The sequence below is a fragment of the Cuculus canorus genome, chromosome 2 (assembly GCF_017976375.1).
Source record: "Cuculus canorus isolate bCucCan1 chromosome 2, bCucCan1.pri, whole genome shotgun sequence".
Lineage (NCBI taxonomy): Eukaryota > Metazoa > Chordata > Aves > Cuculiformes > Cuculidae > Cuculus > Cuculus canorus.
In genome coordinates this window covers 64,075,683-64,085,174 of record NC_071402.1, presented here as the reverse complement: position 1 = coordinate 64,085,174, position 9,492 = coordinate 64,075,683, and the positions used below count along the sequence as shown (strand labels likewise).

The 9,492-nt window shown below is 43.0% G+C and overlaps 1 protein-coding gene across 1 annotated transcript; it reads left to right on the top strand.

The window, feature by feature from the left end:
- Positions 1 to 4,830: 4,830 nt before the first annotated feature.
- Positions 4,831 to 8,599, top strand: LOC104062182 (interferon alpha-inducible protein 6). Its single transcript, XM_009564217.2, has 3 exons — positions 4,831 to 5,083; positions 7,426 to 7,572; positions 8,413 to 8,599. Exons 1-3 carry the CDS (start codon positions 4,936 to 4,938, stop codon positions 8,439 to 8,441), a joined length of 324 nt encoding a protein of 107 aa, XP_009562512.1. The 5' UTR covers positions 4,831 to 4,935; the 3' UTR covers positions 8,442 to 8,599.
- Positions 8,600 to 9,492: the final 893 nt, after the last annotated feature.

Genomic DNA, 9,492 nt, shown 5'->3' with positions numbered 1-9,492 from the left:
ACAATGGCCCCATAATGCATTTGACTCAGCTGGTAATAAAATCTACTTTTGATTAGCAGCCATGGCTTGTGTCAATCACTGCATGATGTACCATTGTCCTCTGGTCCTGAACACAGTTTATTTACAGGGAAACAAAAGCTTTTTGGATATGGCTGCTGCCCAGAGATTGCAGAATAGATTGAGCTGTCAGCCTCACACACTAGATGAAGATTAATGAGTTGTGCAGACAATAAATATGAAGCAATGACCATAAATATGCTAATAGGTATTATCCATATACACTATAATTGCTACAAAAATTAAAAAGTAGTGTGAAGGAAATAGGTCACAGGGTGACAGATAGATAATCTTGGATGCTGAAGATCTTTAGTTCAGTCAGATTCTCTACAGGTTTATTTCCTTCAATTAGGTCCTTCAAAAGAATAATTGTTTAAAAGTGGTTTGAATAATCTCTTTTGAAACAGAGGTTTATGGGAAAATGCTTATGAAAAAGTGACTTCAATGAACGTGGTTTTGGAACGAAAAAGGTGACCACCAAAAGCAGGCTACACAGAGATAAATGTCTGTAATCAGCTGCCCAGTTTTCAGTATGAGGAAAATACCTCTAAGTGTCATGCTAGTGAGGACTTCAAGGAAAAGGTATCAGTGGAACACAGCAGTTTATATCCACAGACATAAATGAGTAAGGTTATTCCTGAGCAAAATATAGCAGAGTTGCATGCACATCTGTTTTCTAGGTTTGTTTGGGGTTTTCAGATTACCACGCTTTTTTCAGTTGTGGTTTGTTTTGGTTCTTTTTGTTCAGTTTATTGGTTTTTAACTGAAGAAGGAAAGGATGTCCATGGCTTATATTTTCAGAGTACTTCCAATCAAGCCTCTGGTTTTTGAGTTCCTTTCAAAGAGCATGCAATCTAGATAGCGCATGATTTTTGACACTTAAGAATTTAATTTGAATATGGAACTCAGAGAGTTGAACATCAAACTATTTTAGCTACATGTATAAATGCTTCAGCACCTAAGGCTATAGAAATCCTAGTGACACTGAAAATAAAGGCAATCATACTCGGATTCATAGCTTTCACTCTCTTCTATGAGGCTTAGAAGTGCCACTGGATTCTTTTCAGGTCAGCTCCCTCCACCTATCTCCTCTGCTCAGATTTTTAGCTTCTCAAGCTGAGAAATTACTCAGATGCTCTCCCACATCCAATTTACTGTTATAGTGTCAGGGCCAGTGATACAACTTAATTATTTTCTCTTTCCTTTTGTACTTTAACTAGAAGTTGCATAAGTTTGGCTCTTACATTATCACTGCTTGGACTTTTGGCAAACAGTCTCCAAAGACTTTAACTGCTTTAGTGCTTCTGTGCCAGGCTCCCTGCAAACTCAGCTAGGCATCAACTACAGTTGCCTAACATTTTGGAAGTTACATTTTCTAACCAGAAATACCAGTAAAACAAAGCAAAAAAAGAAGGAGACTATATAGGAAAACATATCACACAAAGCCAGCAGGTGAGAGGAGAAGCATGTCTTTCTGGATGAATTGGAATAAGGAGAGGACCTCTGGAAGGTGCAGGGTCAGGGGATGAATGTTTGTTTCCAATACCACTTCAGCAGTGAAGCTGTATCTTTCTAAACTGGAGGTTGTGGTATTGAATGATGTCATATGTTGCAAGGGTACAGGGAGGCCCTGCCCTACCACCCCAAGCAGGGTGAACACAGCGGGCCCAGAGATTACAGGCAGGTTGAAAAGAGACCCCAAATCATCAGCCAAGTTTGAAGCAATGAGGAAAGTCCAAAGTCAAGCCAGAAACATAAGTCAAGAAATCAGGTTCAGGTCTGGTGATGGCAGCAAAGGTCAGTCACAGTCCAGTGATTGCTGGGCAAGTTTATCCCTGCTAACCAGGCAGATCCAAGGATTACAGGAGCTACCTTTATCAAAGGAGGAGGAGGGTCTTTGCCCAGGAGCTTGCAGGGCTCATAGTTAGGGCTTTAAATTAGATGTGAAGGGGGAGGGGGATAACATCAGGCTAGCCTGTGACAAGCGGTGGGAGGACAGACAGTGATTGGAGGGATGGGGTGCTGGTATGAGCCCTCCACCTGCTGTCCAGGGGCATGCTGGGGATGCTGTGGCACATCTGAACTCCTGTGGAGATGACTGGGAGGCTGCTGAGGTAGTAGGTGTCAGGGAGGAAACTTTTTCAAAACATCTTATAGGTAATAAAGAGTCTGCTAAGAAGTCGATGCGACCGCAGCCCAGCTGAAGTGCCTCTGTACAAATGCACAAAGCTTGGGCAACAAGCAAGGAGAGCTGGAACCTACCATGCTACTAGAAAGCTATGATCTAGTTGCCATCACAGAAACTTGGTGGGACAGACCCCATGACTGGAGTGTGGCTATCGATGGCTACAGGCTGTTCAGAAGGGACAGACTGGGAAGGACGAGTGGAGGCATTTCCCTCTATGTCAGGAGATGGATAGAATGTGACAAACTGTCTTTGAAGAGTAGCCACAAACAGGTTGAAAGCTTGTGTGTCAGAATAAAAGACCGAGGAATCAACGAGAACCTTGTGGTTGGTGTATACTACAGGCCACCCAATCAAGAAGCCAACCAGTGAAGCCTTCTTCCTCCAGCTACAGGACGCTTCACGCTCACAAGTTCTCATCCTACTCAGGGACTTCAACCACCCTGACATATGCTGGAGAAGTGGCACAGCAAGCTGTAGGCAATCCAGGAGACTCCTGGAGTGCAAGATAATTTCTTAGTCCAGCTGATAGAGACCCCACCCAAGAGGAGGCAACACTGGACCTGATGGTCACTAATACAAGTGAACTCATCAGTGACATTAGGATTGGAGGCAGCCTGGGCTGCAGTGGCCATGCACTGGTGGAGTTCAAGGTCCAGAGAGATATAGGACAGGTGAGGAATATAGTTAGGACCCTAAATTTCAGGAAAGCAGACTTCCACCTCTTCAAGGAGTTACTTGGTAGGACCCCCTGGGTCATTGTTCTCAGGGACAAGGGAGAACAACAGAGCCGGCAAATATTTAAGGATGTTTTCTGTAAAGCGCAAGAGCAGTCAGTCCCCAGATGTGGGAAATCAGGCAGGAAAGGGAAGAGACCACCATGGCTGAGTCAAGACCTGCTGGACAAACTCAAGAACAAGAGGGAACAGCACAGGCAGTGCAAGCAGGAACAGGGAACATGGGATGTGTATAGAGATGCTGCCTGGTTGTGTAGGGATCAAGTCAGGAAGGCCAAGGCACAGCTGGAGCTGAACTTGCAAGGGAGGTGAAAACTGACAAGAAGGGCTTCTACAGGTATGTCAATCAGAAGAGGAAGAGAACATACTCCCACTGATTGTTGGGAATGGTGACCTCACATCAACAGATGAGGAGAAGGCTGAGCTACTTAACAACTTTTGCCTCAGTCTTCACCGACAACCTCTCTCCTCAACCCTCCTGGGTCATGGAACAAGAAGATGGTGACCAAGGGGGTACATCCCTCCCCACTGTGGAGGAGGATCAGGTTTGTGAACACCTGAGGAATCTGAATATATATAAATCTATGGGACCTGATGAGATGCATCCCAGAATCCTGAGGGAATTGGCCAACGTTGTTGCCAAGCGACTCTTCATATTTGAAAAGTCATGGCAATCAGGAGAAGTCCTTGGTGACTGGAAGAAGGGTAACATTGTGCCTGCTTTTAAAAAGGGTAGAAAAGATGACCCTGGGAACTACCGACCTGTCAGCCTCACCTCTGTGCCTGGAAAGAACATGGAACTGATCCTAGAAGCTATGCTAAAGCACATAGAGGACAGGGAGGTGATTAATGACAGCCAGCATGGTTTCACGAGGGGCAAGTCCTGTATGACCAATTTAGTGGCTTTCTATGATGGGGTAACCACAGCAGTGGACACAAGTAAACCAATGGATGTGATCTATCTGGACTTCTGTAAAGCCTTTGACACAGTGCCCCACAACATTCTTCTCTCTAAATTGGAGAGAAACGGATTTGATGGGTGGACGATTCAGTGGATAAGAAACTGGTTGCATGGTCGTATTCAGAGAGTAGTGGTCAATGGCTTGAAGTCCAGATGGAGATCTGTGACAAGTGGTGTCCCTCAGGGGTCCATACTGGGACCGGTGCTCTTTAATATCTTTATCAATGATATAGACAGTGAGATTGAGTGCACCCTCAGCAAGTTTGCAGACACCAAGCTGAGTAGTGTAGTTGCCATACTGGAAGGACGGGATGTCATCCAGAGGGACATGGACAGGCTGGAGAAGTGGGCCTGTGAGAACCTCATGAGGCTCAACAAGGCCAAGTGCAAGGTCCTACACCTAGGTCAGGGTAATCCTTGATTTCTATATGGGAGGGGGGATGATCTAATTGAGTTTGCACCATTTGCAAAGGCCTGTTCTTTAAAGATGGAAGCTCTGCTTTAGCAGGATTTGCATGAGGAAGAACAAAACATCTGCGCCAATTTGCCTGAATGATGCAAGCCCCCCTAACAGTTCCTTCTATAAAGAAATTATTTTAACCATCCTTTGTTAATGGAGTTCTGATTCACAGCTCTCTGTTAAGCTTTTTTTTTTTTTTTGAGGGTAGCTGCACCAGAACTGGACTCTGGGTGCTACAACCAACCAGCAAAGTTCTCAGTCACATCAGTTGCCAATTAGTGATTCATATGCTCCTAATCTGGCTTAGTATCATAAGAGGAAATTATCTGATTTAACTAAATTTCACCCTGACAACAGAAATAAAAAGACATGTTCACAAAGATTAGTTTCATTTCCTGAGTGAGGATAAGTTTCACTTTCATTTCCTTCTGATCGTGGTAGCAGTTTCGTTTCCCGGCTGAGAGCTAAACAGTGTATAAAGAGACAGGCTGAGCTCTGCCACACTGCAGCGGTTTCCACACTGTCAGAAAGAGAAATGTCTGACCAAAATGTCCGCAACGCTGGTTTCACTTCCTCCGGAATCAAAGGGGGATCAATTGCTTCATCGATCATGTCCCACGAAGCAAAATCATCTGGGGGAGGTGTGCGATCTGGAGGCCCTACTTCTACTCTCCAAGGGATGGGTAAGAAAATTTGTGTGTGTGTGTGGTTTCGTGGTTTAGTGCATAGGGGAAAAGATTTTTTTTTTCCTTGAAAACAAGCCTGCCAAGTAGTCTTTTCTCTCCTATATTCCTGAATTGCACTGAAGACCAAAGATTCCTTTATTTAACTGCATGTTTTGAGTGGGATGCTATTAAGGGTGTTTTCTGTTCATGTGCTTATGCACGAATGTAGATATACATATGTGGTATTCATGAGATTCAGGACAGTGTTTATGTAAAGTTTGTGCTGTCTCCATTCTAGTAGGAATCATCAATAATACGGAAAGTCACAGTAGCAGTAAGCAATGATACACTTATGCAAGAACATGATCCGTGTACCTACATTTCATATAAATTATCAGATTTCCCTTGCTCTTTACTCATACACATCCATACAAGGAGAACCCATAAAACCTTATGCAAATGAGGGAAATTAGCTGCAGTCCAAGACCTGCGTTCACAAAGGAAATATATACACATCCTTGACAGTACATATCTGAGTACTAAAATTAGGCATAGCTGGCTTTCACATGAGCTAAACTTTCAGGTGCTTGCTTTTCTGTCGCATGCACAGAACAGTCTGATGATTGTGCACCTTGGCACTTGTTTGACCCCAGATCCTTTGGGATTCATGCATAAGGTATTCTCCCTGCCAGTCCTTCCTGCGGGGCCTGATTCTGCAAGCATCCTCTAACCAGACATAACTCTACAGAAGGGAGTGCCCCATGTAATACTGCTCTACCAAACAGCACGGTAGCTAGCAGGTTGACCATGGATAAAGACTTCAAAACCCTTAGGGGCTTTGGACCCACTTCTCCCATGTGTCAGGAGTGTGATTAGCAGCAGGCTGCAGGCTCATTACAAGCTCTCTGGCACACCGGTCAACTGTTAGTCTACCCATTCCATAGTAAGCAGCTAGAAGTCTACTGAAGGGTTTAGCTAAACCTGAATCTTCTAGCCATAAAATGGATGGTTTAGCCAGATGAGCCGATCAGGGTCCAAATTTGGAGCATCTTTTAATAGCAAAGAATGCAATAAACTTGGTTGAGACAATGTCTGTTACTTTGTTTTAAGATATGATTTGCATTGATGCCAATATTATTCAGAACATGGGGTTCTCTAGACAGCAAAGGAGTAAGTGACATATTTAGAGAGACACTGCATGTGAATCTTGTGAGACATTTTTGACTTTTTACTCTTCATGATTTGATCAGTGACTTTAGGTTACTGTTTGTTGAATATTCAATAGCAAAGAGTTTAAGGGATGATAAAAGCAGAGGCAAAGAGTATGTAAGACAGCAAGAAGAGAAGGAGAACAGAGAGTGAAGAGCAGAAAGAGCTGCTGTCAGGCACCACAGTGCATTAGCAGCAGAAATCCTTAAACTAATCGTAAGCTAGAGCACAGTCAGCTGCACAGTCTTGCTTTCTGTTACAGACAGGGGCGGAACAGCATATCCATGGCCAGTGGCAAACTCTTCAGTGGTGATGCCTATAGAGAGCATGAAGTTGCAGTTTCTATAATAAAAGCCTGAAGAATTGTACCGCTCCTTGTGCTGATAATCTTTAGAAAAGAGAGAACCAAAGTAAACATTTAAGAATGCCTAGTTTTATTCTTTCCATGGCTGTATCTACCATGCAGTTCTATAAAATCCACTCATTTTGGTGCGAGAATTCTGCATGCCTCGAGGAAACCTTAGCCATGCCTACAGGAGATACTCCAAAAGACTTTTTATCCGTGTGAAAAATACTATCTCTGTAACATTGCCAAGGCAGGTGTGAGGTTTGGCTCCCTGCAGCAGGAGAGCTTGCCACACATTCTTTGCCTGATTGAGAGCTAAAAGGGCCTGATTTCATTTCCGCAGGTGCTTGCTGAAATCTCTCACTCTTCAAACACATCTTCTTAACCTTTTCATTCAGGCTGTAACCCTTCCTCCCCCCAGAACAAACACACTCAAAGGAGTGGCTGGTTCTGCAGCAGAGCATGAGTATTGTTCAGTATCACTTTACAGAAGATGTTATAACAAGCTCATCACCAAAATATTTGAGCATCCTTCAGGAGCGCTTTAAGCATTATCACTAACATTTGTCATTGCTAATGGTTTACTCCTCTCCTGGGAGAAGAAGACTTTGCAATCCAATATTTTGATTGGGGCTTATTTATAATAAGATGGAGACATACATATAAATTGGACCCTGGCTACCACAGCCTGCTGTGTTTCAATTCTACCCGTATCTATTATGCAGAGGTTTGTGCTATGGAAAGTGTTATAGTTATCCCGTAAGGTTCCTTCCAGTGAATAACATCTCTTTTGTAACTGTTGTAGGTTCCAAAGGCTCAACCCATTCATCAGGTTTTACTGCGAAAGGGATCTCCAGTGGATCCCAGGCCTCTAAGATGATGTCCCAGGAGGCCAGATCTCATGGAGGTGGAACTCCCAGGGGTGGTACAACCTCCACTGTCCAGTCCATCTGTAAGTGAGAGTCCTTGTAGTAAAGATGAAATAACAAATGACTTCCAAGAAGTCAGCAGTATTTCAGATCAAGTACACATTTACTGCGTGGAGGGCTGTAAATGTCTCCTATTTGTTGCCTTATATTTGGTGGGAAGATGCAACTAGGGAATTAGTGGAAATAACTATTCCATAAAGTTGCAAATATACAGGTGGATAGCAGAGACAGAAATCTGAAACTCATGGCGACAGAAAAAAGGCTTGTGGAAGTTTACGATATGCTTTCATCAATACCACATTGGAAGTTCATTAATTTTTTTACAAACACAAATTCAGGACCAAACCAAGAGCTTCACATTTGAACATAGAAACAGCTTAAATGGGAGTAAAATGTGGAACAAGAGAATGGAGATATCAAGATGACAGAATCTGGAGTTCACACTCGTGGCCTTCTAGAACAGCTTAGCTTTCTCACCTTTAAAGGAAATCTGCTGGGTCAAAAACAGGGGAACCTACCTAGACTTACCAGCTCAAAGCAAAGAACAGTACAAGTTTTTCTCACAACCTTGCCAAGTTAACGTGTCCCACACCTAGATAAATCAAACCAAGCTATGAGAAGCCTAGTCTACACCTGACTGCATCAGTGAGGAAGCTCATTAGTGTAGTATTGGTATATGGTAGAGAACTGGAGACAGCATTAAAGTTCTTTATTTCAAAAAGTGTCTTTCAAAGTGTTACAACACAGATCTGTGGTCTCTGACCTGGGAAATTCGTAACCGATGCTCAGATATTCTGTATGCTTCCTTATACTGCAGCTTTGCTGTATGTTGTTTTCACACTTTTCTTTGTATTTGGCCTTAGCAACAGGTGGCAAAGGAGGAAGGCGCTGAGTAGAAGAGAAACACCAGGCCAGAAGTTCTGCAAACCATTTCATCCTTTACCAATATAGTATTTGACAGCAGCTCCGCTTCTTTGCTCCTCCTGTCACTAAAACAAAAGGCAAAGCCTTTTCCACATGTACAAATAAAGTTTCCTTTAAAACAGTGTACTCCTGCATGAAGTTAGCATGAATTGGGATGACGGGCAGTTTCTTCCTTGGTTAAACATTCTCTGAAGTGCGGGCACATACAAACACAAGATGATAAATGGAAACTAAGGTACTTCGGACTGCAAGTTTATCTTATAAAAACCTTGGGTTTAGCAACTCTAGAGTCTCCAATTACAGGTGGCTTGCTTTGTTTATTTCACAACATGTGATCACAGTGCAAAAGTCAACCAGCTGTGAGAGAAAAGCATAGGAACACTTGCTAAGGGGCATCCAGCAGTTCCTTTTGGATGTAGTCCTAATGAGCTATCAAATTAAATTCTACTTAATTAAAAATACACATAAGCAAATGAAAACAGGTCCCAAGAAATGTCATACCTCAAATATGTAACTAATATTTGTATCCCTCTACTATTTCTAAGGTCTCTTTCACATTAATTTAAAGTCCACGTTTGTTTATTGAGTTTTGTCACAATTGGACAAAAAACTACGCCTGTAAAGTTCTTACAATACCTGAGAATGGATAAGAAAGAGAGCCCATCTTCTCTGATATAGTTCTCACTATTGGAACCTCTCACTATTTCCCTCACACTTGATTCCTTTCCTTAATATTCACTCATCCAGTGGCCTTCCTCAAATACACGTAAAATTGGCCATTCCCTATACAAATTCCGACATACATACTCCCCTGCACTTCAATCTTCCTTGTGTCCTTCTGACTCGTCATCCTCCCTACTCTCTCATCTCCCTCCCTCTGTACTCCTAACAAATCCACACAGAGCAGCTGCTCCTTCCCTCTCCCCAACACAAGATGAAGGAAGAAAATCTCATGCCATCAGTATGAATGTTAAGAGGTGCTGGGGTTTGTGGTGTTACATTCAATGCTTTTCTCCAGT

Bases quoted from the DNA above. Each gene is read 5' to 3' on its own strand.
- LOC104062182 (XM_009564217.2), top strand. From the start codon at position 4,936: ATGTCTGACCAAAATGTCCGCAACGCTGGTTTCACTTCCTCCGGAATC. The intron at 5,084-7,425 runs GTAAGAAAATTT...TAACTGTTGTAG, and splicing joins TTCTACTCTCCAAGGGATGG to GTTCCAAAGGCTCAACCCAT. The intron at 7,573-8,412 runs GTAAGTGAGAGT...ATTTGGCCTTAG, and splicing joins CTCCACTGTCCAGTCCATCT to CAACAGGTGGCAAAGGAGGA.